Source organism: Salmo salar, chromosome 03 (assembly GCF_965601325.2).
Source record: "Salmo salar chromosome 03, fSalSal1, whole genome shotgun sequence".
In the NCBI taxonomy this organism is placed as follows: Eukaryota; Metazoa; Chordata; class Actinopteri; order Salmoniformes; family Salmonidae; genus Salmo; species Salmo salar.
In genome coordinates, this window is record NC_138293.1 from 68529884 (window position 1) to 68557864 (window position 27981).

General features: G+C 44.2%; 2 protein-coding genes across 6 annotated transcripts in view; both read left to right on the forward strand.

Annotated features, from left to right (window-relative positions):
* Nucleotides 1-1746: 1746 nt before the first annotated feature.
* On the forward strand, nucleotides 1747-17424 carry LOC106601230 (caspase recruitment domain-containing protein 10). Its single transcript, XM_014193272.3, has 24 exons — nucleotides 1747-1993; nucleotides 6823-7065; nucleotides 9229-9366; nucleotides 9458-9644; nucleotides 9964-10102; nucleotides 10310-10498; nucleotides 10606-10725; nucleotides 10913-11038; nucleotides 11383-11553; nucleotides 11754-11852; nucleotides 12417-12453; nucleotides 13108-13145; nucleotides 13420-13508; nucleotides 13712-13758; nucleotides 13864-13984; nucleotides 14133-14310; nucleotides 14410-14533; nucleotides 14712-14952; nucleotides 15178-15244; nucleotides 15330-15432; nucleotides 15633-15791; nucleotides 15966-16078; nucleotides 16720-16835; nucleotides 16981-17424. The coding sequence occupies exons 1-24, from the start codon at nucleotides 1987-1989 to the stop codon at nucleotides 17186-17188; spliced, it is 3060 nt and encodes a 1019-aa protein (XP_014048747.1). The 5' UTR covers nucleotides 1747-1986; the 3' UTR covers nucleotides 17189-17424.
* A 903-nt stretch (nucleotides 17425-18327) lies between these two features.
* Nucleotides 18328-27981, forward strand: part of LOC106601229 (trinucleotide repeat-containing gene 6B protein) — a 31110-nt gene continuing 21456 nt past the window's right edge. Inside the window, exons 1-8 of one of the 5 annotated variants that reach the window (XM_045715149.2) lie at nucleotides 18328-18537; nucleotides 20786-20873; nucleotides 21132-21153; nucleotides 23113-23466; nucleotides 23596-26295; nucleotides 26382-26537; nucleotides 26627-26811; nucleotides 26942-27004. In XM_045715149.2, coding sequence (XP_045571105.1) covers nucleotides 20817-20873; nucleotides 21132-21153; nucleotides 23113-23466; nucleotides 23596-26295; nucleotides 26382-26537; nucleotides 26627-26811; nucleotides 26942-27004 — 3537 coding nt within the window. In that variant the 5' untranslated portion in view covers nucleotides 18328-18537; nucleotides 20786-20816. Of the gene's footprint in view, nucleotides 18538-18623; nucleotides 19203-20785; nucleotides 20874-21131; nucleotides 21154-23106; nucleotides 23467-23595; nucleotides 26296-26381; nucleotides 26538-26626; nucleotides 26812-26941; nucleotides 27005-27981 lie in introns of those variants that run through there. The other 4 variants (XM_045715148.2, XM_082971405.1, XM_014193271.3 and 1 more) reach the window with 4 other exon arrangements.

The window sequence follows — 27981 nt, forward strand, 5'->3', positions numbered from 1 at the left end:
ACAACGCATTCCACCACTGCAGCACTGGGCTCTGGAGCCCTCTCAATGCCCTCTCTGTTTCTGTCACCTCAGAAATGACAAGAATGATGTCCCCTCTGGGCCTGGCCTGTGGCCGTAGTGCTTCTGAATGTGAGAAGCAAGGGAGGGCTTTGAGAAAATATGAGAACGAAAGAGAGATGGGGAGGGGGGAGAGGACGTGCTAAAATTGTTTCAAACATCTATTTCTGAACATTAAGAATATCTAAAAACCAAGTAATTTATGTTTTTTTGTTTGTAGGCCCCACTGCTTTGGCTTCTGTGCTGTAGGCCCTTCTTTAGTCCAGCAGCTCTGAGACACTGGTCTGCTTGTTTATTCAGGGGAGGCCCAGGGACCGAGGATAGGTTGACATTTCCTTTCAGTGTGTCAAGAGAAAGACACATTCGTTTGCCAGGCACACCATATTTCCTGTCTCACATTGCACTGTAACCGAGAGACACATTCCCTGTTTATTTATTATTATTAAATGTTATTTTTGAGCCTTTGTTTGTAATTATCTTTCTTATTAGAATTGTATTAAAAAATTCGATCAGGGTTTACACAGACAACAAAACAAAGTGCACCACACAGATAGAGTACAGGGAGTTAACACCTTCCCAATTTAAACCCCCCTTCTGTGCTCAGGCCAGACGCACCAGCCTGTATGCCTCTGCAATGTCACTGCTGACTTCTGTTGTAATTACACAGTATCTGTCGAATTGTAAGCGTTAAAACACTATCAGTCTTAACGGTACGCGTTAAGTGGGCTTATCTAAATATAATTTCTAAGGTAGCAGCAGCCTTTCAAAAGCAATTACATAATATTGAAATTATGTGTTCCCTCTATTGTAGACAGTTTTAGGTAATAGGTTTTCATCATGATTCAAGATCTTGTAGTAAAAGAGAGTCAGTGCTCAGTGGACCAGGCCAGGGTGAGTTACATGCTGGGCAAGAGCCCCATGGTATAGCTATCTAACAAAACATAACATAGGACAAAACTGTCCTATATATTCAATAGAATTAATCAAAGATGTAATAAAAACAACTGGTGTTATTGGTGTGAGCAATGGAACTTCCAAAGATATTGACGAAAGAAAGAAAGGTAAATTAAACTGAGCAACATTGTAAAGCAGTGGGTGGATTGCTCCACCTTGTGGAAAAGCCCTTCTCAAGCCCCTCTTCAAAAGCAGCTTTAATACCTAATTGAGTTGAAGGGAGTAAACTCTAAAAGTTCAACAGCAAAAATGACTGATCTTCATGATCTTAGATCTGTATGGCCTGTTGAAATGGAAGTTGTCCTCTAGCCTACTGATTGCTGGTTACATTTGAACTATGGTAGGCTTTCCTTTTTAACAACATTTGTTTAAAGTTAACCATACACTGTGTGCACAGGAATGTCGATTTCCAAAGACCAAGGCCACTTCATTGCAGGAAATTAGCTTTAACGGTCGACTTTGGGCATGAAAACGGTCCAACTCCTCCACTTTCTCAATTTTCAAACAGAAAATGTTGCCCTTGCGTTAACCAGAGATACAGTATTTGGGTTAACCTGGCTTTAACCTAAAGTAGCAGGTTAAAAGAAAACGCCTGAGAGGAGTACCAAATCTGGTTTTCATCAGAAAAGGAAGCCTATGTTGAATTAGCTGTGTCCCTGAAAACCGGATACATCCGGTTGTTGGAAACTTATCCTGGTATGGTCATCTGGAATGATCAGGACAGTTGTGAACAATTGCTGATTGGTGGAATATGGGATGTGCAGGCAATTGTGAGGAGGCGGGACTGCAAAGTTGGGGAGGGGTGTGATACTGCGTCCCAGGTACAACACAACCAGCTTCTCAACGCAATAGCATAGCCATAGTGGAATAGTAGTTTACGTTTCTATGGACTCATTCATCCTTTTATGATTGATCAAAACGAAAAGTGGAATATCTGTCTGAGGAGTTTGCTTACAACACGATCAATCCTTGACAATGAGTGGTAAGTGGGAAATTAAGATTTCTTCTTGTCATGTTTATTTATTAATAATTTTTTTCAAGATGGCATTACAGCATTTCTTACCTGACTTTTTCAGAAAAAGTTAGATGACTCAATCGGGGTGAAAAGTTGCGGCACTGAATGACACTTCGATCTCCTTATTGTCTTGTCAGTCACAGTTATTTTTAGTATTGTAAGCTCCGGTCAATTAATGTAGTAAATATTCATACTGCCAAATAGTCTGAGGGGTGTTTATTTTTATTTTGAGATGTTGACACTGCTCTGGGAAAAAGTTGCTCTTGATAAAAAGTATCTCATGTTTTCCATTGACTACATGAGTAGCCTGCATGGGAAAAAGAGAGATGACAGGAAAAGATTCCACAGGACACAGATGTGTCTTGACCTGTCTGTCTGTTGGCCTATATTTGAGCGAGGGGGGCGTGATTATGGAGCACTTACTTACCCCTCATTGTCGGTAAATAGCTAACTTTAAAACATATACTATGTTGCTTCAGAGTTTGCAGAAAAAAGGGGGTGTCAGCTATGACACGGCACCTTGAGTTGGGAAAAATCAATTTTGGTTATTGAACTACAGTAAGTGAAGTGGATTTACACCGGGTAACGGAATTAGATCATGGGTCCCTGATCTGTACTACTAAACGTGTCGAGAGTCTCAATTGAATGTGTTTTTTCTTAGTCCAGGGAGTTGGCACAACTGCTCCTCAGTAGTTGAGGAGGTCTTTGTCTGCTATCACAGTAGGTTTTTAAGTGTGCGATATGAATCACACCAGTGTTTGCGTTCTTGAGCTTTGACACAGATTTAATGTCGTCCCTATCATTGTTTACGACCCACCAACCAACCTTGTGCAACACCAGGAAAAACTTGAGTAAATCATTGGTGCAGTTAAATGCACCATCAAATGTGTTTATAGTACTGGAAGTTAATCCTACAGCCTGTTATACAGTGCATTCGGAAAGTATTCAGACCCCTTGACTTTTCCACATTTTGTTACATTATAGCCTTATTCTAAAATCAATTAAATCGTTTTTTCCCCTCATCAATCTACACACAATACCCCATAATAACAAAGCAAAAACAGGTTTTCTGAATTTTTTTGCAAATGTATAAAAAAAAACAGAACTATCACATTTCCATAAGTATTCAGACCCTTTACTCAGTACTTTGTTGAAGCACCTTTGGCAGTGATTACAGCCTGGAGTCTTCTTGGGTATGATGCTACAAGCTTGGCACACCTGTATTTGGGGAGTTTCTCTCAGTCTTCTCTGGAGATCCTCTCAAGCTCTGTCAGGTTGGATGGGGAGCGTCACTGCACAGCTATTTTCAGGTCTCTCCAGAGATGTTCGATCGGGGTTCAAGTCTGGGCTCTGGGTGGGCCACTCAAGGACATTCAGAGACTTCTCCCGAAGCCACTCCGGCGTTGTCTTGGCTGTGTGCTTAGGGTCGTTGTCCTGTTGGAAGGTGCACCTTCAACCCAATCTGAGGTCCTGAGCACTCTGGAGCAGGTTTTCATCAAGGATCTCGCTATACTTGGCTTCATTTATCTTTTCCTCGATCCTGAATAGTCTTCCAGTCCCTGATGCTGAAAAACCTACAGCATGTTGGTGCCACCACCGTGCTTCACCTTAGGGATGGTGCCAGTTTTCCTCCGGTCGTGACACTTGGCATTCAGGCCAAAGAGTTCAATCTTGGTTTCATTAAACCAGAGAACCTAGTTTCTCATGGTCAGAGTCCTTTAGGTGCCTTTTGGCGAACTCCAAGCGGGCTGTCATGTGCCTTTTACTGAGGAGTGGCTTCCATCTGGCCACTCTATCATAAATGCCGGATTGGTGGAGTGCTGCAGAGATGGTTGTCCTTCTGGAAGGTTTTCCCATCTCCACAGAGGATCTCTGGAGCTCTGTCAGCGTGACCATCGGGTTTTTGGTCACCCACCTGACCAAGGCCCTTCTCCCCCGATTGCTCAATTTGGCTGTGTGGCCAGCTCTAGGAAGAGTCTCGGTGACTCCAAACTTCTTCCATATAAGAATGATGGAGGTCACTGTGTTCTTGGGGACCTTCAATGCTACAGATTTGTTTTGGTACCCTTCCCCAGATCTGAGCCTCAACACAATCCTGTCTCAGAGCTCTAGGGACAATTCCTTCGACGTCATGGCTTGGTTTTTGCTCTGACATGCACTTTTAACTGTGGGACCTTATATAAACAGGTGTTTCTTTCCAAATAATGTCCAATCAATTGAATTTACCACAGGTGGACTCCAATCAAGTTGTAGAAACATATCAAGGATGATCAATGGAAACAGGATGCACCTGAGCTCAATTTCGAGTCTCATAGCAAAGGGTCTGAATACTTACGTAAATAAGTGTTAGGTTCTTATTTTTGAGAGTAAATAACTCAAGGACATTAGATAAGCTTTAACCAAGTTTAATTCTTCCCAAAGGTTCTGTACAGCTTTAATTCAGACAACCCAACATTTCTCCCATCACAGATATATATATATATATATATATCCTACTTAAGACACTCCTCCACTCCTCCACTTCTCTCCAATCCTTACATCTTATGGTTCTACAGGAAAAGAGTAACAGGAAGCTAAACCCTTATTACTCCCCTCAGGGGATCTGACCTCACCTCCTGACCTCAGCCCCATCTTCACCTAATCCACAGATGTCCATCTGTCTCCCCTACATCAACATGTTGCTCTCCTCCCATCCACCCAACACATTCCAAAGCCATCTGTCTTTCTACAGAGAACCATTAACTTTTGACATAAAGCCCAGTCTCTTTCACTATTCTATGCTTCTTCTCTATCATTTATTTAATATCTCAATGTTCAAAATGTTGAATCCAACATAAGGTATTTCTGTTTTTAAGCAAACATTTCTAAAAACCTGTTTTTGCTTTGCATTATGGGGTATTGTGTGTAGATTGATGAGGAAAACAAATTATTTAATACATTTTAGAATAAGGCTGTAACGTAACAAAATTTGGAAAAAGTCAAGCGGTCTGAATACTTTCTGAATGCTCTGTATGTTAAATGCAAAATAATCCCCTCCAGCTTTCCTTGGAGCACAGCCAGAAAAGCACTTCCTTTTGCTCCTTCTCAAAATGCAGCAGACAATGCCCATAAACTGTATTATCAACATAGTTTGAGCCTGTTCTCTTTATTTACATTTTTTACATTTTAGTCATTCAGCAGACGCTCTTATCCAGAGCGACTTACAGTAGTGAATGCATACATTTCAATTAATTTCATACATTCTTTTTTTCTCCGTACTGGCCCCCCGTGGGAATCGAACCCACAACCCTGGCGTTGCAAACACCATTGCAAACACCATGCTCTACCAACTGAGCCACAGGGAGGCACCATCACACCTCCTCGCTTTATGGTGGGAAATACACATGCAAAGATCATCTGTTCACCCACACCACATCTCACAAAGACACAGCGGTTGGAACCAAAAATCTAAAATTTGTTCTCCAGACCAATGGACAAATTAATGTCCATTGCTCATGTTTCTGGCCCAAGCAAGTCTCTTCTTATTGGTGTCCTTTAGTAGTGGGTTCTTTGCAGCAATTTGACCATGAAGGCCTGATTCACGCAGTCTCCTCTGAACAGATGATGTTGAGATGTGTCTGTTACTTGAACTCTGTGAAGAATTTATTTGGGCTGCGATTTCTGAGGCTGGTAATTCTAATGAATTTATCAGCAGCAGCAGATGTAACTCTAGGTCTTCCATTCCTGTGGAGGTCCTCATGAGAGCCAGTTTCATCATAGCGCTTGGTTTGTTACTGCACTTCAAGAAACCTTCGAAGTTCTTGACATTTTCCATATTGACTGACCATGTCTTAAAGTAATGGACTGTTGTTTCCCTTTGCTTATTTGAGCTGTTCTTGCCATAATATGGACTTGGTATTTTACCAAATAGGGCTGTCTTCTGTATACCACCCCTACCTTATCACAACACAACCGATTGGCTTAAACGCATTAAGGAGGAAGGAAATTCCACAAATTAACTTAAGACATACCTGTTAACCTCTCTGGGCTAGGTGGGACGTTTGCGTCCCACCCTAGTCAACAGCCAGTGGAATCCCGTGGCGCGATATTCAAATACCTTAGAAATGCTATTACTTCAATTTCTCAAACATATGACTATTTTACACCATTTTAAGACAAGACTCTCGTTAATCTAACCACACTGTCCGATTTCAAAAAGGCTTTACAACGAAAGCAAAACATTAGATTATGTCAGCAGAGTACCCAGCCAGAAATAATCAGACACCCATTTTTCAAGCTAGCATATAATGTCACAAAAACCAAAACCACAGCTAAATGCAGCACTAACCTTTGATGATCTTCATCAGATGACACTCCTAGGACATTATGTTATACAATACATGCATGTGTTGTTCAATCAAGTTCATATTTATATCAAAAACCAGCTTTTTACATTAGCATGTGACTAGCATGTGACTAGCATTCCCACCGAACACTTCCGGTGAATTTACTAAATTACTCACGATAAACGTTCACAAAAAACATAACAATTATTTTAAGAATTATAGATACAGAACTCCTTTATGCAATCGCGGTGTCCGATTTTAAAATAGCTTTTTGGTGAAAGCACATTTTACAATATTCTGAGTAGATAGCCCGGCCATCACAGGCTAGCTATTTTGACACCCACCAAGTTTGGTACTCACCAAACTCAGATTTACTATAAGAAAAATTGGATTACCTTTGCTGTTCTTATACACAGAATGTTGGCTACTCGTTCAAACCAGTCCTCTATTAACATGCTTCCTCTGTACCAGGCATCACAGTATGGGTGAAGGATTATGACACTGGACAGGAAGAGGGGCGGCCGGTGTCCCCGTTCTCTGAGGAGTGTTGTGAGGAGCTGTGGGCCCGGGTGGAGGGGGTGAGGCACAAGCTGACCCGCATCCTGAACCCAGCCAAGCTCACCCCCTACCTGAGGCAGTGCAAGGTCATCGACGAGCAGGATGAGGATGAGGTCCTCAACTCCACCCAGTACCCACTACGTATCAGCAAGGCTGGTGAGAGAGAGGGAGGGAGGGAATGTGTGGGCGCAAAAAAGAGAGGGAGAATGAGAGAAAAATTATGGAAGGGAATGAGAAGAGTGTAAAAGGTACTGTTGAAGTCGGAAGTTTACATACACCTTAGCCAAATACATTTAGTTTTTAGTTAAGTTTTTCACAATTCCTGACATTTAATCCTAGTAAAAATTCCCTGTCTTCGGTAGGTTAGGATCACCACTTTATTTTAAGAATGTGAAATGTCAGAATAATAGTAGAGAGAATGATTTATTTCAGCTTTTATTTCTTTCATCACATTCCCAGTGGGTCAGAAGTTTACATACACTCAATTAGTATTTGGTAGCATCGCCTTTAAATTGTTTAACTTGGGTCAAACGTTTCGGGTAGCCTTCCACAAGCTTCCCACAATAAGTTGGGTGAATTTTGGCCCATTCCTCCTGACAGAGCTGGTGTAACTGAGTTAGGTTTGTAGGCCTCCTTGCTCGCACACGCTTTTTCAGTTCTGCCCACAAATGTTCTATAGGATTGAGGTCAGGGCTTTGTGATGGCCACTCCAACACCTTGACTTTGTTGTCCTTAAGCCATTTTTCTACAACTTTGTAAGCATGCTTGGGGTCATTGTCCATTTGGAAGACCCATTTGTGACCAAGCTTTAACTTCCTGACTGATGTCTTGAGATGTTGCTTCATTATATCCACATAATTTTCCGTCCTCGTGATGCCATCTATTTTGTGAAGTGCACCAGTCCCTCCTGCCGCAAAGCACCCCCACAACATGATGCTGCCACCCCAGTGCTACAAGGTTGGGATGGTATTCTTCGGTTTGCAAGCCTCCCCCTTTTTCCTCCAAACATAATGATGGTCATTATGGCCAAACAGTTCTATTTTTGTTTCATCAGACCAGAGGACATTTCTCCAAAAAGTACAATCTTTGTCCCCATGTGCAGTTGCAAACCGTAGTCTGGCTTTTTTATGGCGATTTTGGAGCAGTGGCTTCTTCCTTGCTGAGCGGCCTTTCAGGTTATGTCGATATAGGACTTGTTTTACTGTGGATATAGATACTTTTGTACCTGTTTCCTCCAGCATCTTCACAAGGTCCTTTGCTGTTGTTCTGGGATTGATTTGTACTTTTCGCACCAAAGTACATTCATCTCTATGAGACAGAACGTGTCTACTTCCTGAGCGGTATGACGGCTGCGTGGTCTCATGGTGTTGATACTTGAGTACTATTGTTTGTACAGATGAACGTGGTACCTTCAGGCATTTGGAAATTGCTCCCAAGGATGAACCAGACTTGTGGAAGTCTACAATTTATTTTCTGAGGTCTTGACTGATTTCTTTAGATTTTTCCATGATGTCAAGCAAAGAGGCACTTTGAAGCTAGGCCTTGAAATACATCCACAGGTTCACCTCCAATTGACTCAAATGATGTAAATTAGCCTATCAGAAGCTTCTAAAGCCATGACATAATTTTTGGGAATTTTCCAAGCTGTTTAAAGACACAGTCAATTTAGTGTGTGTAAACTTCTGACCCACTGGAATTGTGATACAGTGAATTATAAGTGAAATAATTTGTCTGTAAACAATTGTTGGAAAAATGACTTGTGTCATGCACAAAGTAGATGTCCTAACCGACTTGCCAAAACTATAGTTTGTTAACAAGAAATTTGTGGAGTGGTTGAAAAACGAGTTTTAATGACTCCAACCTAAGTGTATGTAAACTTCCGACTTCAACTGTAAGTGAGAGGAGACAGGGAGAGAGGAGGTAGGTCGGAGAGAATGAGGTAAGTAGGGGTTTGTGCCGTGTGAGAAAAAGGTGGTTAGAAAGGATAGCAAGAGGGGAGTGAGAGACAGAGGGAGTGGAGACAGGTATGAGAAACGAGGCAGGAGATCAATATGAAAGGAATGAAGGGGTGGCCACTAGCTAGGTAAAGGAGAGGGAGAGATAAAGGAGGAGGTAGACAAATGGGGAGTGAAAAGGACGGGGAGAGAGGAAGAAACAGAGAGATGAGGTTAGAGAGGAAAAGATGACAAAGGGATTACCTGGAACATGAGCAGCTTTCACACTTGTGTCAGTACAGTACTTACAGTGAGTGTCTCCATCTTCAGGATGTATTGTCGTCTTCATCTTATAAACTTTAATGATGTCCTAACTGTTTATCAGGACGTTTGATTGACATCCTGCATGGGCGGGGCCAGCGTGGCCTGCAGGCCTTCATGGAGTCTTTGGAGTTCTACCACCCCGAGCAATACACTCAGCTCACTGGACAACAGCCCACCCAGCGCTGCTCCATCATCTTGGGTAAGGATTTGTCCCCAAATATCCCCCTTCCACTCCTGTATGACCAGTGTTTCCCCATCCCCCATTTACCTCCACTGCTGTGTCCCCCCAGATGAGGAGGGTCCAGAGGGCCTGACTCAGTTCCTGCTGCTCGAGGTGCGTAAGCTGAGGGAGCAGCTGCGGGGGAGCCGCGTGTGTGAGCGTCGCCTGTCCCAGCGTTGCCGTGTGGCCGAGGAGGAGCGCAGCCGGGCTGAACGCAAGACACTGGACCTACGACATGACCGGCTGCAGATGGAGAGGTACTCCACACAGAACCACACATTCAGGGCTTAAAGCACTGGGAGACAAATGACACTATGAGAAGCATTAAAGTTTGATTAATTGAACTTCACAGGTAAAACCACACAAACATCTGGTTGTTATCCACAGGGCCCAACAATGTGCACTACACCCAAAGTGAATGACAGTATTCAGACTGGAACTTGAAACATCGAGAATGATATACATAAACTACATTCATGATGAGCCATGGTCCATGGCTGTCATAAAACATTTTAATAGGGATGTACAGTTTCTATGTCCAGTGTACTAAGAGCTGGCTGAATGTGTCTCCCACAGGCTGCGTCAGGACTGGGAGGCAGGCAGCAGGGAGCTGGGCCGGCTGAAGGACAGGCACCTGGAACAGGCTGTGAAATACTCTCGTGCCCTGGAGGATCAGGCCAAGGCCTCCGCACGTGAGAGAGAGCTACTGGAACAGGTATAGAGAGGAGAGGGGGACAAAGGGTCTGATGGGTTGTTGAAGGAGAGGGAGTGTGACTGGGACAGAAGAAAGCAGCTGGAGAAAGATTAAAGGATGGGTGGAGGGTATAATTGTTTTTTAAAGAGCTGTTGGGACATGCCTTTATAGGAAGCCTTTTCCCTGGTAGGATTCCCTTGTAATATTCTTACTCAACCTTTTCTACAGATGGAGCAGCTGAAGACCAGACTGATGGAGGCAGAGAAAGAGACTGACGGTAGCCCTGCCTCTACGGCGCCAGTCAGAAGGAACAGTAGTGTCACCCATCGCACGAACGGCACCCCCGCGGTTCCGGAGAAGAGTGAGAAGCCACTACAGCACATTGACATTCAGAAGTCAGGTCACATTGAAACACAGGTGAGAGCCACCACTCAGAGGGAATCTAATTCACCCTCTGAGTTCGTGATGTTTTCCCGCTCCGACGGTGCTGCTCTAACTCTTGTATTGTTCCATTTTGACCTCAGGCTCTGTTGGACATCCTGAAGCAGGACCGCAGGGAGGCAGCAGAGCAGAGACACGAGCTGTGTGGCAACATTGCCAGAGTACAGGGAGAGCTGGAGAGCTCTGAGGATTTCAGGGACAAGGTGATAGCAGAGAAAAAGCCTATTCACACCGTTCTGTCCAGTGATTCACTCTCAGAAGTCACTGAGCTGGTGACAGTTTTTCAAGTTGTCTTTGTTCAGGTTTCATAAAGTGTTAAAACATGCCTCTTGTATATCAACACAATTGTATTATTCTGTCTTTGATGGTATGGTGTGTTGTGTTGTGAAGCTGGAGTCTCAGTGTGAGCAGCTGCAGCTGAAGGTGAGGACTCTCCAGCTGGACTGGGAGACAGAACAGAAAAGGAGCATTTCCTACTTCAACCAGATTATGGAGCTGGAGAAGGAGAGGGACCAGGTCAGTAGGTCTGAGTAGGGATATGGGTTAGAATCAACGAATCAGTGTATGGTTAGGTTTTTGTTTCTGTTGGTTTAAATAGTTCATGGCTGTTTGGACACTGAATGCACATGCACAGAGGAATGTTGAGGTCGGAGTGTTGAGTTTGAGGCCTTTTTGCTGGATAATATAAGGCCCTTCTCTGCATAGTTGCCCCATTACTCACCGTAATACATCATTTTTGTCTAGTCATACAGGGGTTTCCACTACTCAGTATCTCCCCCACTCTGTGTCTGTCTGTCTCCTCATAACTTATCTCTCTGGCATGTTCTCTCCTCCTCCCTCTGATACTGTATATCCTTCAGGCTCTGCGCAGTCGAGACAGCCTGCAGTTGGAGTATACTGACTGCCTATTGGACAAGAACCACCTGCGTAAACGCATCGCAGAGCTTCAGGCCAATCTAGAGCAGCAGCAGAGAGAGCTGGAGAAAGAGAAGGACAGGAGCAGGGAGCAGAGTTCCCCCTGTTTGCACTGTGTGAGTCTCAGCTACTGTATGTACACACATTCTGTGTACACACTTTTGATTATACTTGCACAACACAAGTGTGTTTTCCCTATTCTGTCAGACATACAGTTTCACACACTCACAAAAATATGATAATCAAATTACAGTGTGGACCTGTTAGCCTTCTCCTGTACTCTTCTAATGTGATTATCTCTCTGTCCCTCTCCTAGTCTCACCTGTCTCTGTTCAGCGAGGACCAGTGCTACGGCCCCTGCTGCTCCCTAGACCTCAGCCCTCCACCCAGCGGCACTCACCAGCTGCTCTACAAGGTCAGAGTTCATCGCCATCTTATCATCTTCATTGGCAGCAGCTAGAATATTAGCAACATTATAGTGTTACCATCAACAGCAGCCACAACATTTATCTCTTCATAATCATGTAATAAATAGTCCTTGAGGAGTATGGCAGTGTTGCTGTCCAACCCGTCTTTTCATTTGACTCATTCACAGAGTTGTACTTAAGTAGGTACCATTGAGCTGATCCCCATAATAATAATGATCATTTTACTTGCCATGGTTATTCATGGTCTACTTACAGAGAATATTATATTTAGATCAGGGTGAAGCAACTCCTGTGTGCTAATTAGGTCGCATTGTTGTTTTGCATAGAGTTAGAGATATGTTTTATGTATTGTTTATTTAACTTTTGTTTATTACCTACTTCACTTCTTTGGCAATGTTAACATGTTTCCCATGCCAATAAAGCCCCTTGAATTGAATTGAATTGATGTTGCCAGAGAGGAATTTGTGTAACTGTCAGCATGTTGGTACCTGTAGGATACCTTTCAGTGAACAGATGTTGATGATGTCTCTGTTTTCATTTCTGTGTCACAGTCTCCCTCTACAGGCCAAACCCATGACCACTCCCAAGGTAAGCCTATATTTCAATTCAATTAAAATCAAATCAAATGTTATTTTTCACATGCACCGAATACAACAGGCCTTACAGTAAAATGCTTACTTACATGCCCTTAACTAACAATGCAGTTTTGAGAAAAATACCAACAAAAATAAGAAATAAAAGTAACAAATAATTAAAGAGCAGCAGTAAAATAACAATAGCGAGGCTATATACAGGGAGTAGAGTTGAGATGAATGCAGTGTTTCCCAACCAGGGGTACTTGGCCTATCCACAGGGGGTACTTGAGAAGACTCATGAGACCATAGGCTTACTGGTAAATGCACACGAGGGGATACTTTAAGGGTACTCTGGGCAGAGCAAAATATACTTGGTGGTAGAGTAACGGAAAAAGGTTGGGAACCACTGGATTAGGGGATTGGGGTTTTGCAAGGATAGCATTGAAGAAAAGAGCATTCCTGAGTTAATCCCTCTTTTTTTCATGTTTGCTTTATTTATTCTAAATTTTTACATCACTGTAGCTGATGAAGGATAAACCTTGTATTTGAACTACTGTTTGAATAAGACATGGTAGAAATAGGCATGGCCAAAACAAATGTTTTTATTTGTACAACTTTGATGAGAGAGGATAGGCTTAGACTTCTAAATACTTTCTTTTGTCTGCAGGTTCCCGCTCAAACTCAGAGGAGAATCTCTTGACACCAGTGAGTTGTTACATTACTCCACAACACTTTGTGACATGCCGACATATCAAAGCATCATGTCTCATCTTGCGTTCATCTATATTATATTAACAAATGTATTTTTCTCACTGAACAGTGTAGCTGTGAATACACACAGTATATGTGGATTATTGAATAATTAATCAACTTTTTCAAGTTGTCAAGGAGATGATGAATAGGTTTAAATTGTGGGCCTGCATCGATACTTTAGTCATTCTCTATTTCACTCTTTGTTTGTGTCCTGTGTGTTTTACAGACAGTGGACAGTGAGAGGGATGTTAACAGGCTCTCCATCTTCCCCTTCCCTCCCTGTATGAACTCCATCAACCGCAGGGTCAACATAGAGTATGTCATACCCATAGAATTAGGAATTAGAGTTATTATTAATTTAATAGGATATCTATGGTCATACCATAGCAGATCAACGTTTAGATTATTCTCTAATATGGAGATATCACTCTCTTAAATCCCATGTTATGCTGTAAATGCATTTAAAACTAAATAAATGATGATGAAAACTCCTCTATCGTGATCTTATCCCTTTACAGGTTTGACCTGGACTCCTGGGGCAGTGATGAGAATGAGAACCTCACAGGTTTGGTTTAGTTCAGTACATCCCCTCCTGTCTAAGTCTGTAGCTACCTGTAACCCCTGCTAAGTATAGATGTGTGTAGTGATGTCTAATTATGTTGTATTTCAGGAGTCCAGAGTGAGGTCTCCCTGTCGAACTCCTGTAGCTCCCTGCATTCTCACCTCTTCCCCCCTGACCTCGTCAACCTGCCCCCTGTCCCACCTCACAAACCCAACTACAGCAGTCTCTGGTATGTCTCCATCTCTGTGCTGCCTACATCAGGACAGCTAATCCAACGTAGTGTAGGTACACTTGCTAACCCATTATGGTGTGAGATATAATCTTAACTGTATACTGATAAGTGTAATTACCATCTTTCTTTCCACTTCCTCTTTCAGTTTCGAGCCCCTGTCCCCTGTACCTAGTCCCCCCACTACGCCCAAAAGAGGAAGAGGCAGCCTGGCAGATGACATCACCATCATTGGGGGCAACCGCACAGGCATCTTTGTTAGCAGCGTCAGAGCTGGTTCTCCTGCTGAGCAGTGTGGTCTGAAGGAGGGCAGTGAGTTACTGGAGGTGAGAAACAAAGGCATACAGACAGATGGACAGGCAAACAGGTAGTAGAAAAACATCCACACAGGTCTGAGTATAACTGTCTCTCTCCTCCCTGCCCAGCTGGAGAAGGTTCTGTTTGGTGGGGGCAGTGTGCTGATGGGCCAGTGCACTGGAGAGGTGGCCCACTTCTCTCTGCAGTGGTGGACAGAGCCCTCTTCTCTCAAACACCAGACCAACACAGGGGGTGAAGTTCTGAGACAGCTTTTACAGTTGTTTTCCTTGACTGATGTGCTTTTTCAGTACAGTACACCTTTATAGTATATGGTCTTGGCCTTTATCCAGGCGTCAGACTGTTTATAGAACCAAAAAAGATAAAAGAATAGTGTGTGTAACTAACTGCCCACCCCTTTTCCTCTTCTCAGCCTACTCCAAGTTATGTGCCCAGCTCAATTCTCCTACCTTCTACGGTGCTGACTCCTTCTACATGCGCGTCAACCTGGACCTGGACCCTCATAGCGACCTGCCCTGTCTGGGGGTGCGCTGTGATGACATAATACACGTCACTGACACCCGTTACAATGGGAAGTACCAGTGGCGCTGCACCCTGGTGAACCCCCGCACAGCCAAGCCCCTGCAGGCGGGGGTCATGCCCAATTACAACCGGTAAGGGAGAGGTGCCATGTACTGTAATAATACCTTTGTGACAGAGTTCAAATGAACGGGTTATATAATGTAAGACATTTTAATAAGCATGAGAAGAAGATTAAACGTTCCATTCATCTATAACAGACAGTTGTGCAAATGTTTAGCTTTGTTAGACTGCACTCACAGACTGCATGGGACACGTAGTGATAAATGTGTGTCCCTCTAAATCTTTCTCTATCTCAGAGCCCAGCAACTGTTATTGGTGAGGTTACGTACCATAGCCCTGGAGCAGAAGGATTTCAAAAAAAAAGTAAGACTCCTCTTGTCCCTACTGTGTGTGAATCTCTGGTAACCAAGGATAACCAGACTACTGATTCCTCCATTCCTCACTGTAGGTATCCAAGAAGGGCTCTGAGCGTGTGCGATTGGTCAAGGCTGTGTCCCCCAGCTGTCGTGGGATTGGTTCCACCCCACAGGTCCTTTACACACTCAGCAAGCGTAAGCTCCTCCCATATGACTTTATTGATATTTTGGTTTGTCCTTTGAAGACTATAGTAAGATAAAAATGCATGAACCTAAATGTGTGTGTGTGTGTGTGTGTGTGTGTGTGTGTGTGTGTGTGTGTGTGTGTGTGTGTGTGTGTGTGTGTGTGTGTGTGTGTGTGTGTGTGTGTGTGTGTGTGTGGTGTCTTTGCTCAGGTCATGAGGAGCACCTGATTCCTTACAGTATGGTCCAGCCAATACAGGTCAAGACCAAACGGCCTGTCATCTTCTCCCCCTCCTTGCTCTCTCGCGGCCTCATTGAGAGACTGCTTCAGCCAGCAGAGTCTGGACTGGACTTCAACACCTGCCAACCAGGTACACACACACACATGCAGACACACATGGTTATTTACATAGTGTCACTACACACTCAAATTTCAGAAGCACTAGTTGCATGCTTGTTGTCCTTGCATGATCGGCTGTGTTTTAAAGTAATTACTTGTAGATATGTTGTCTCTCTACCGCTTCTCATGGAGTGATGTATTTCAGAGCCAATCCAGGCCACAGAGAGAAATGATGAGAGTGTTTTCCTGCTAGATGCTTCCACCCCAGAGCAGGCTCTTGGAATCAGTCTGCAGTCTATTCAGGATGTAATAAGCCAGGTATACACTCTTTCATTCATTCATTCATTCATTCATTCATTCTCTCTCTTACACACACACAAACAAACAAACACTTCCCATGGGGCAAAAACTGGTTGTGTCAATTTGTATTTTTTATTTAACCTTTATTTAACTAGGCAAGTCAGTCAAGAATAAATTCTTATTTACAATGACGGCCTACCCCGGCCAAACACTCCTCTAACCCGGACGATGCTGGGCCAATTGTGCACCACCCTATGGGACTCCCGATCACCGCCAGTTGTTATACAGCCTGTAATCTAACCAGGGTCTGTAGTGACGCCTCTAGCACTGAGATGCAGTGCCTTAGACCGCTGCTCCACTTGGGAGCCCCAAAATGTTGCTTCCACGCTATTTCAACAAGAAAATGTTATGTAATGATGTTTAATCGACGTGGGAAACTGAATGGATTTGAAAAAAAGTCATCAACATAAGGGAATTTTGTATTCTTTTCATCAAACATTTAACCTAAATCCAATGATAAGGTGAAATGTTTTTGTTGATTTCACATTGAATTCATGATAGTTGACAACTACACCTAATGTAAATCAAAACTAGAGGTTGAACTGTCTGTGCCCAGTGGGTTACCTTTCCCATATAGGTTTCTGTGTCTTGTCTCTCAGGACAAGCACTGTCTGTTGGAGCTGGGCCTGAGTAGTGTGGAGGGCCTCCTGAGGCAGGGGGTCTACCCTATCGTCATTAATATCCGACCCAAGAAGAAAAAACACAAGAAGCTAAAGTAGGTGCCTGACTGACTATCTGTATTTGTGTGTATTTACAATACACTTTTAGATCATAAGTTATTCTATTTTTGTAGTTGTATGTTCTCTAATCCAATTTATAAACAGTAGTTACAAAGTCTATCTATTTCGCCTCATTTACAGGAAGTTGCTGACCAGGCGAGGGGAGGATGGCGTGATGGAGGAGGTGTGTCAGGCGGACGAGCAGCAGCTGGAGACCCTGCCCCTGCTCTACCACACTTTGGAACCCAGCACCTGGAGCTGCACCGAGGATCTGCTTCTCGCCATACGCAATGTCATCCATAGCCAGCAGAAGGCACTGCTGTGGGTTGAGTTGGAAAGGCTACAATAGATCCCAATGTTTTCACCCAGTTTTATTGTTTTACTAAGCTAAATTTGATATAATTAAAGATACATTTCACACACACCCATTTAGATACCTAGTTCTACCACAGTAAATATGAAGTTTCATGTTCATATGATGAATTAAACCTTACAAGCTCAGTAGTAACGTGTCTTTATGTTTTAATGTTGTATTTCTTGTCTACCTATGCTAAACATCAGCATTAAACAACCTTCATTAGTTAACAGAGCATCTTTTTTAATGATTGAATAATTCATAATAATACATGGAATTTGTATAGCGCTTTTCTAACACCCAAAGACATGAATATTAGTAGTTGGGGTTTGCCTACATTTGCCTTTGGCCACTAGACACAATACAATAGCTTTTGAAAGTTCTTATAAAAAATAAAGCTAAAACTCATGACTGCTTTATGGTTAGGAAAAACTTTGGCCTTTAGAATATTGCTTTCAAGACAACTGGAAACTCGGGCAAAAACGAGAGCTTAAAGGCGCTGCATTGTCTATACGTAATCTGCATTGACAATACAGTATTTACTGCGATGCGGCCTCCGCAGAAGTCAGAGCAAACATATTTTTTTGCAGAGCAGCCCAGAGCTGTTGTGAAGGCAGTTGTCAAGAAAGTGTGTTTGTGTATATCTAGAACTGCCCTCCCCCCCTCAGACCACATTTTCGGATTAAGCGTGGTGATACGGCAGAGGTATAATAATGCCGAGGTCAAAACAACTAGGAACTCGGAAAAATACGAGGTCAAATCATGACGTCAGTGATTTTAAGGGTGGAAAGTCGGAGCTCTAGAAAGAGGCCCGAGTTCACGAGATGGAATTCCGAGTTGGATGACCGTTCAAATCTATTTTTCCGAGTTCCCAGTTGTTTCCAACGGACTGAAGTGGGAAGTAGGAGATTTCCGAGTTACCAGTTATTTTGAACACCGCATAAGTCAATACATTTTTCATTAATGTTGACGTTTTTGTTAAGGATATTTTAGTCGCGCGATTTTGCATTTGACTATGATATTTGGTGCAGTATTTCTCAAGTGACTTGCCGAGTTTCTCTTTGAGACCGCACATCATTGAAGTATCCCTACTGTTGACCAATCGCCGACGAGGGGGCGTAGACTTCATCGACCGACTTCCGCCCGAACTGCTGAAAAAAACATGCCGAAGTCCAAAACAAACAAAAACGTCACAAAATGTAATCATAATATATACACGAACGGTTCCGTCTGGGATGCATGCGGACGCCACTAGGCAACAAAAGAGAAAAACAACAACATGCTGGAAATGTTACATAACAAGAGGGTATAAATAAGCAGTCAAATGAGGCTGGGATTTTGAGGTCAGTCTTATGATACAGATAATACATTGTGTTCTGGAAAAGGTATGACGAAGAGAAGAGGGGGGATGCATTGCTTATACTTATTATTATCTCATTCAGGTGCTGACTGTAAACCAAAAATGAGAACGGACTAGGTTATTGATGAGTTTTTGTTTCGCAATATCTAAGTTCACTGAGTTATGGTAGAGGTTGTTCAGTTTCCACTGTCTAGTTATGGTTCTGTACCGTTGCTTTGGCTTACAACTTTTTCTACCAAACTCGAGGAGCGTCATCTCTGATAACACTCTGGCTAATTGGATGTAAATGACGTCATTCTTGGGCGAGAATACGGCCCCTTGCTGCAGAGTGCAGATATCCATTCAGCCCCCCTCCCTCTGGTCAACAACACAAGCTGCACAGAGAAGCAAAATGGCCGATAGTAAACTAACCGACCTCACAGCGCTTTGCAACCACCAAGAGGTTATGCATGTGTAGTTTACAGCGAAAACTACATTCGTACGAAAGGATATACGTTAACTGAATTTCTCGATTGTTAACATTTCGCCTTTTGGTGATGTTATTTCTTATTTGGTTTAGCCTTGAACAACCGTTAGATTGCTAAACTAGCTTTAGCTAAATCGGTCTCCAAGAATTTCACAAAGTACTTTATGTTTGTGATTCCTGAGGTGAGTAACTAAAACATTATTTCACACGATGTAACGTTAAGTTGTTCATTACAATGTTGTAAAATGTGTGTGCTATTTTTGTCTATCCATGTTAAGTTATAAGCGACAGCTAGCTAACGCCAGTCAGCTAAATTAGCTACAGAGAACGTCACTGAAGTTTTATCGTAGCTTATTTGGCCTTGTCAGTCACTTCAGTCCAAAAACGACAGTTGATTGTACAGACAAGTCATACTATGAAGCAGTATTGTCTAGTGTATATATATATATATATATATATATGCATGAATAATTTGAGAAACGCAATCAATTCAGTTAACATTGCTATTAACTAGTTTCGATTACCACGGAGTACTCAGCTAATCAACAGTATATGTGTGGCTGATATGTATGGATTTTTTTTTTAAACTATGTATGGAGCTTAGCTATGGGAGCTGATTAGCAAGCCGGCAGCTGTACGTCGTGTTCCCTACTAGGCTTTACCGTTTGAGCGGCAGTTAACGACGTCAAAGTCGCTCGCACGAAAGCGCTATCTTACTGCTAGTTAATGTCAATACTATTTTGACAATTTAGCTAGATAGGTTAACACACGTTTGTGTCGTTGCGTGACTTTGTTCTCGCGGAGTCTGTTTCGTCCGTTTTTTTCAAGTTTACCGTCACCGGGTGTCCAGCTTGGGGCTACTCTGTACTCGAGCTCGAGGCTGAAATAGGCCTTTGCAAACGTCAGAGTGATACCACCAGGCAAGCGTCTGCTAGCTGATTTGTATTAAGTGGCACTAGCTAGTATAATGTAACGTTAACTATTATGGGAATTGTTTTTCATTAAATGCCGCGTATAGATCCACATAACAGTTTAACTAGTCAATAAATAGTTCTAGTAAAAGCGAACATTAGATTGCTTGCTAGCTTGTTCTTAATCTGACCATTTTGAGCGGCTTAATTTGACTGCTGTCCTTAAATTGTATTTACAGACTAGACTACTACTTCGCAATTTGGACAAGCTCTTGTCCAAAATGCCTCCCATAGCGCAAATTTGCTTTGTTTACGTTTCCCATACATACAATCAAAAGACCCCACATTTTCAGCTTACTAGCGTTTTCAGTGGAGGGCTTTTGTAAAGCTGAGTCAAACAGGGGGACTAAAACTAAATGCCACCCCGTGATACCTGACCCATCTAGCCAACTCGCTCGCTCTATCCTGCACACACTCACCTTCTCGCCATCTCTACTAGCTCGCTAGGGCTTGACGTACGTGATAATTAAATATTTCTACCAGCAAACGGGTTCTTTTATCTACCAGTCAGGTACTGCCCAGTCTTACATTTCCTCTCTGTTGATGTGTGTTACATGTTGTTTGGAGTTGTAATCGTTTGCTTGAAAATGAATAATTCAGGATGTCTACCACAGATTGTTGCCAAGGTTGTCTGCTTAATACTATAGTTATGACAACATTAACTAATTGTGTAAGAGTTCATTTTAATAAACTGTTGATAAAACGTTTTTAGGCAAGTCGCAGCAAATGTATGTAACTTGATGTTGATGCCTTTCACCCATTATCAATGCCCACATCCATTTAAATGTGTCCAGATAGGAGAATCAGGAAAGGGAACAGCAGTTCATGGAAGACAAGAAAAAGAAGAAAGAGGATAAAAAGAAAAGGGAAGCTTCCCAGAAGGTATATAATATCCACTTTTGGATATATATACATGCTCTGATATGTTCCTCAAAACAGAATTGTCTGGTGTTTGATCCAGTTTCGTGGCCCATTGAAAGTCAGAGCCACACTGTTCTGGCTGTGTTTTAATTGTAGTCGTGACAGCAATAATGATTTACTTGGCCTGCGCACCATAGTTGCTTGTGGTATTAGCACTTGACATTCGTTACAATAACGTGTTGGCTGTTTCATGGCACTGACGGTCTTCTATACTTTCAGGTGACTGAACAAAAAGTCAAAGGTACGTTTATTTCTTTTTTTCCCTTTTTTTTTTTTTTTTTTTTTTTTTGTCATGTATATACAGTACCAGTCAAAAGTTTGGACACACCTACTCATTCAAGAATTTTTATTTATTTTTCTAAATTGTAGAATAATAGTGAAGATGTCAAAACTCTGAAATAACTCATGGAATCATTTAGTAATCAAAGTGTTAAACAAATCAGAATATCATTTATATTTTAGATTCTTCAAAGTAACTACCCTTTGCCTCTGACAGCTTTCCACACTTGACATTCTCTCAACCAGCTTCACCTGAAATGCTTTTCCAACAGTCTTGAAGGAGTTCCCACATATGCTAAGCACTTGTTGGCTGCTTTTTCTTCACTCTGCGCTCCAACTCATCCCAAACCATCCCAATTGGGTTGAGGTCAGGTGATTGTGGAGGCCAGGTCATCTGATGCAGCTCTCCGTCTTGGTCAAATAGCCCTTACACAGCCTGGAGGTGTGTTTTGGGTCATTGTCCTGTTAAAAAACAAAAGATAGTCCCACTAAGTGCAAACCAGATGGGATTGTGTATTGCTGTGGTAGCCATGGTGGTTAAGTGTGCCTTGAATTTGAAATAAATCAATGTCCCCAGCAAAGCACCATCACATCACCACCTCCATGATGCACAGTGGGACCCGTGCATGTGGAGATCATCCGTTCACCTACTCTGCGTCTCACGAAGCCACGGCAGTTGGAACCAAAAATCTCAAATTTGGACTCCAGGCCAAAGGGCAGATTTCCACCGGTCTAATGTCTATTGCTCATGTTTCTTGGCCCAAGCAAGTCTCTTCTTCTTATTGGTGTCCTTTAGTAGTGTTTAAAAAAATAAAAAACGATATATATTAATTATTATTTAACTAGGCAAGTCAGTTAAGAACAAACTCTTATTTACAATGACTGCCTAACCCGGACGACACTGGGACAATTTTACGCCGGTTTCTTTGCAGCAATTCGACCATGAAGGCCGGATTCACACAGTCTCCTCCTATTTGGGCTGCAATCTGAGGTACAGTTAACTCGAATGAAATTATTCTCTGCAGCAGAGGTAACGCTGGCAGTCCTCAATAGAGCCAGTTTCATCATAGCGCTTGATGGTTTTTGACTGCACTTAAACGTTCTTAATGTTCCTTATTGACTGACCATGTCTTAAAGTAACAGTGGACTGTCATTTCTCTTTGCTTATTTGAACTGTTCTTGCCATAATATGGACTTGGTCTTTTACCAAATAGCCCTATCTTCTGTATACCACCCCTACCTTGTCACAACACAACTGATTGGCTCAAATGTATTAAGAAGGAAAGAAATTCGACCAAATAACTTTTAACAGGGCACACCGATTAATTGAAATTAATTCCAGGTCACTACCTCATGAAGCTGGTTGAGAGAATTCCATGATGATAGCTTTGCGCAAAGGGTGGCTACTTTGGCGTCAGGTAGCCTAGTGGTTAGAGCGTTGGACTAGTAACCGGAAGGTTGCAAGATTGAATCCCCGGGCTGACAAGGTAAAAATCTGTTGTTCTGCCCCTGAACAAGGCAGTTAACCCACTGTTCCTAGGCTGTCATTGAAAATAAGAATTTGTTCTTAACTGACTTGCCTAGGTAAATAAAGGTTAAAAAAATACTTAGAATCTCCAATATAAAAATATATAATTTATTTTTTTGTTTCTACTGATTCCATGTGTTTATTTCATAGTTTTGATGTCTTCACAGTTATTCTACAATGTAGATAATAGTAAAAAATAAAGAAAAATCCTGGAATGAGTAGGTGTGTCCATACTTTTGACTGGTACTGTACATCTGTAACACCCCTTCCTTTCATCAAACAAGATAATGATGAGAGGAAATAGCCAAGTTTATATTATGTTACATAACATTATGATTAGGAAGCATTCCAGCTTTGACTTTATTGACTTGTTTCATTTTCCATAAGTGCCAGAATCAACCAAGGCCAGCTCCACGCAGTCACTAGCCACTCCTGGCTCTGTGTCTCCCAGCCCTGGCCCCACTCCACCATTGTCCCCCTGCCCTGCAGCTGGGTTCGCTGTTCCTCCGGGCGGGAACAATGCAAACCGGGCGGCTGTGGCCAACGGACAGCCCCCCACCGCAACTCAGCGCTATATGCCCAGAGAGGTGCCCCCACGATTCCGCTGCCAGCAGGACCACAAAGTGCTTCTGAAGAGGGGCCAGCCACCACTGTCCTGCATGCTGCTGGGGGGAGGCAGCGGTAGGGGAGACGCACCCCCTCTTTCACAGGGAGATGCCCCCAATGCAACCACATCTGGATCCACAGGTGGGTCAACATTGAAAGGAAAGGATGTGGTTTGGATCTGAAGTCAGCACCAAGTGTAATTAACATGCTGTTTTAACCTCCTTAATTCGGTCCTCAAGTTAACAAAGTATGTTTGCTCATTATCTACAGATCCCAATCCGGGTTCACCTTCTCCTTCACCCCCTCACTCCTCACCCTCATCTTCAGTCGCTGCTTTTTCAACTTATGCAAATTCCACATGGGGGGTGGGCTCTGGCAGCCAGCCCCCTTCTCAGGGCTGGGAGAAGGTGATAGTGGATGGGAGTGACCTTGAAGAGTGGCCCAGCATTGTGGGTGGGGATAGAGTGGGTACCGAGGGAGCAGAGCTGGATGGCCCCAACAACAGCAGTGCCTCACGGACTGACAAATGCATCCAACAGCATTTGAGGACAGGAGGAGCAAGAGCTGGGAGTTCAGACAGTCCCTGCCCACCCCACTCTTCCCCCTCATCACTCACTGAATGTGTCCTGTCTGGTGTCGTGTGGGGCTCTTCCAGTCAGCCTGGAATTGGAGTGGCCGCAACAGCAGAGGGGCCAGTGCTCAACAATTCCAAAGTCTCCTTTCTTCCTGGGACTCAGGAGAGCCCTCTTAGTGTGAACAGTGGGATTCCTGGTGCCAACTTCAACCCTAATGCCAACCCTTCAGCCTGGCCTGCCCTTGTGCAGGATGGAACGACAGGGGTTGGTGCAGCTACCACCGAAGCTGTGCCCTCATCCATCACAACATCCTTCTCTGCCAGTGCCACCCATACTCATCCACTCTCGTCTGTGAATCAAGCTAGCCATCAGCACCAACTCCATGAAATGCCTGCCAGGGATGGAGAACATCTCCATGGGGACTGGGGGGGCTTGGGGCCGGAGCTTGGAGAAGGACCAAATCAAGGAGGCAGAGACCTTGTGGACAGTGGGGTTGTTGGAGGGAGCGGGCATCTCTCTGCCTCGTCATCCTCCTCCACAACCTCTTCCTCTTCACGGGGAGCCTTGCATCCCCCCTCTAACCTCAACACAGGTGCCTCTAAGACTGACGGGTGGGACAGAGTAGGGGGAGATGCAGCTCAGGGGGAGGAGGCAAATGTGTGGGGCTTTGGCAGCCAAGGTGAGAAAGCTGGGTTGGCAGGAGATGAGGAATGGGTCAGGGGAAATGATGTTAGCTCAAATACCCCAGTGGTATCTCAGGGAGCATGGGATGGGGCTACAGAGGAGGGTTGGGGCGGTACACAGGGGTCGACAGATGTCAGGGGTTCCAGCAACCCAGCAATAGGAAGTAGCGGTGGAGGCGAGAGCAGCAGCAGCAGTGGAGGTAGCGGTGGTGGTGGTGGTGGTGGCATATCCCAGGATTCTGCCTCACCAACATTTGCTACTATGACAACAGCTTGGGACAATCAGAAAGGGGTTGATGCTGTGGGGGAATGGGCAGGTCAAGGTGGCAGAGGAAGTGGAGACCCCTCATCCTCCAGTGGAGGAGGGTCCAGGGCTGGGAGTCACAATCGGCACCAGGAGCATTCCCGCCACCGCTCCAGCAACCCACCCCCCAACCCTGAAGTGGCCTTACAGAGCATGCTCAGCCGGTCGGACCTGGATCCCAGGGTGCTGTCCAACACCGGATGGGGGCAGACCCAGGTACAACAGAATGTGGCCTGGGACCTGGATACAGGAGCAGCCAGTCAAAATGAGGGACGCAGTTCCCCTGCATTTCCATCTCAAGCCGTTAATTCTACTGGTCGGGCATCTACTTACCCCGCAAGCAACAGCACAATAACTACTGATCCATCTGCTGGGGCCCATATGCCTACTATGAACACTGGTCCTGGCCCTGTACCTTCAAAGGGTGGCTGGGATGACGAGTCAAATTGTGCTCCACCATCCAACATGCGGAATTCTGCTGCCTCCAGGATGCCAGTGGAAGATATTGATGGCAGCCAGGGAAAGACGAGTGGAGCCTGGGGCGACGTCAGTACTTCAGAGAGCCATGGCAAAGGCTGGGGCAGTGAGGAGCAGGAGGGGAGAGACCGCAGAGGGGGCGGAGGAAGTAACTGGAGAGATTTCGGAGAACAGGGTGGCGGAAGAGGGAGTGGCTGGGGAGGTGGTCAGGAGGAGAAGGGGACTGCAGGGGGTTGGAAAGAGATGGGGAGGGAGGGAGGTGGATGGGGACAAAGAGGGGGAGGCAACTGGGCGCAGCGTGAACCCAAGACAGTCAGTGGAGGCTGGGGGGAAGGGAGGGGCAGAGGTGAAGTCAACACGGACAAGGGATCTTGGGGTAACATAGATGAGGGAGGCCCACAGAGGAGTTGGGGAAGTGGAGGTGACATGGGTGGCAAACCGCACCAGGACTGGTGCATGAAACCGCATTCACCACAGATACCAAACAGCCAAGCGGCAACATTGAAAGCCCCAAATCAACAGCAACATCAATCACAGACCCAACAGCCACCAGGAGGCTTGGGCAGGTCAGGAGGTCCTCCTACCCAGAATCAGAACCAAAACTCGGGCTGGACTGCTGGCCCCATCCCTCAGATCCCTGTTGGGCCTGCTGAGGCCCCTGAGTCCAGCGGGTGGGAGGAGCCCTCCCCTCAGTCCATCAGCCGCAAGATGGAGATTGACGATGGCACTTCAGCCTGGGGCGATCCCACCTGCTACAACAGCAAGAATGTGAACCTGTGGGATAAAAACAGTGCCCCCTCTGGTCAGCCACCGCCACTTCAAGGCCAAACTCAACAGGGTCCACCTACATCCATACAACAGCCACCACCAAGGAGACAGCTTGCGATCCCAGCTAACCGGGACTCAAACCCTGGCAATGCACCTGGAATGGGTAAGCTATGCCCGATTTATTCCTTCGAAGGCCAACAACTTGCATTTCTGGCAAATTCTTTAATCCGATCTTCTCTGTATTACCAGGCCCAGGTATGTGGGGAGGGGGTGGCAACCTCGTTGGACAATCTGTGGATAATGGCACTGCTTCCTGGGGGCAGACTTCTGATGCACCATCTGGCTGGGGAGACCCAGATAACTCAAGCAAAGCTGCTGGTTGGGGAAACCCCTCATCTAAATCTGGTAAGACACTTCGAGTTTTCATTGTAAGGCAAATGTGTTGGTTGTTACTCTTTAGGACATTGCATGACAATTTTTTGCATGTCCCATAGGTTCAAAGTCAGTGCAAGAGAGCTGGGGCAAAGGAGAGGGCCCGGTTCCAGCCTCTCGACACTCCAGTTGGGATGAGGAGGAGGACGTTGGTGGAGTTTGGAACAGCACAGGCTCACAGACCAGCAGCAACTACAACTCTGGTGGCTGGGGGCAAGGCCCCGGGGGAAAGAGAGGCAACATCAAGGTATTTTTGTGATTAGGGTCTGCTTGCTCAATTTTGTTTTTATATCCTAAACTGTTGAACTATGAAATACATCTTTCTGATTGAGAGATTATGTTTAGCTACATTGCAGGTTTCTGTTTGTTCCCTAAAGGGTGGAGGTGGAGACAACTGGATGAACCCAATGACACGACAATTCCAAAATATGGGACTCATGGTAAGCCCTATTAATTATGTCTCAGAAGAAAGGATGGTGACAATGCATTTTCTGTTGAAGGGTAGGTAGCATAAACGTAACCACATGTAAAATATGGATTTGCATTAGAATACTCATCAAAAGTCCCAATACAAAGTTGCACCTCACTTTTCAATTTTTCGAGTTATTACATAAAACTGATCAGAATGCCAGAAAAAATATTTGCGCTGTGTGACATATATTGGAGGACCCGGCAAGCCAGTCTATTCCCTATAATGCAAGCCCTCTGCCAATTGGCTACATAGCTTTATTCAAGCCTGTCTCGAAATACAACACTGCCCCTTTAAGACAAATAAGCTCTTTACCTGACTCGTCTTTTAAAGTTCTCTAGAAATGTACATGTTTTGTGCTATTGTAGGAAGCAATCACTCCCCTATTACTGACTACAAATGCTCTATAACTGGGCTAATAAATGGCCCTGCAGTGCCTAGCTCCACTCCCATTCCCCAGGCCCTCATTTGTTGACTTCTGCAACCGTAAAAGCCTTGGTTTCATGCATGTTAACATTAGAAGCCTCCTTCCTAAGTTTGTTTTATTCACTGCTTTAGCACACTCTGCAACCCAGATGTCCTAGCTGTGTCTGAATCCTGGCTTAGGAAGGCCACCAAAAACCCTGAAATTTCCATCCCTAACTATAACATTTTCTGACAAGATAGAACTATCTTACTAGCCAGGTCTGTGCCCAAACAATTTGAGCTTCTACTTTTTAAAAATTCACCTACTGCCCCCAGCTGTGCCCTGGACACCATATGTGAATTGATTTCCCACCATCAATCTTCAGAGCTCGTGTTATTAGGTGACCTAAACTGGGACATGCTTAACACCCCGGCCATCCAACAACCTAAGCTTGATGCCCTAAATCTTACATAAATTATCAATGAACCTACCAGGTACAACCCCAAATCCATAAACACAGGCACCCTTATAGATATTTTCCT

Coding starts and splice junctions, on each gene's coding strand:
- LOC106601230 (XM_014193272.3), top strand. Junction 13,509..13,711: donor AACCGCAGGGTCAACATAGA/GTATGTCATACC, acceptor ATCCCTTTACAG/GTTTGACCTGGACTCCTGGG. Junction 14,311..14,409: donor AGGGCAGTGAGTTACTGGAG/GTGAGAAACAAA, acceptor CTCCCTGCCCAG/CTGGAGAAGGTTCTGTTTGG.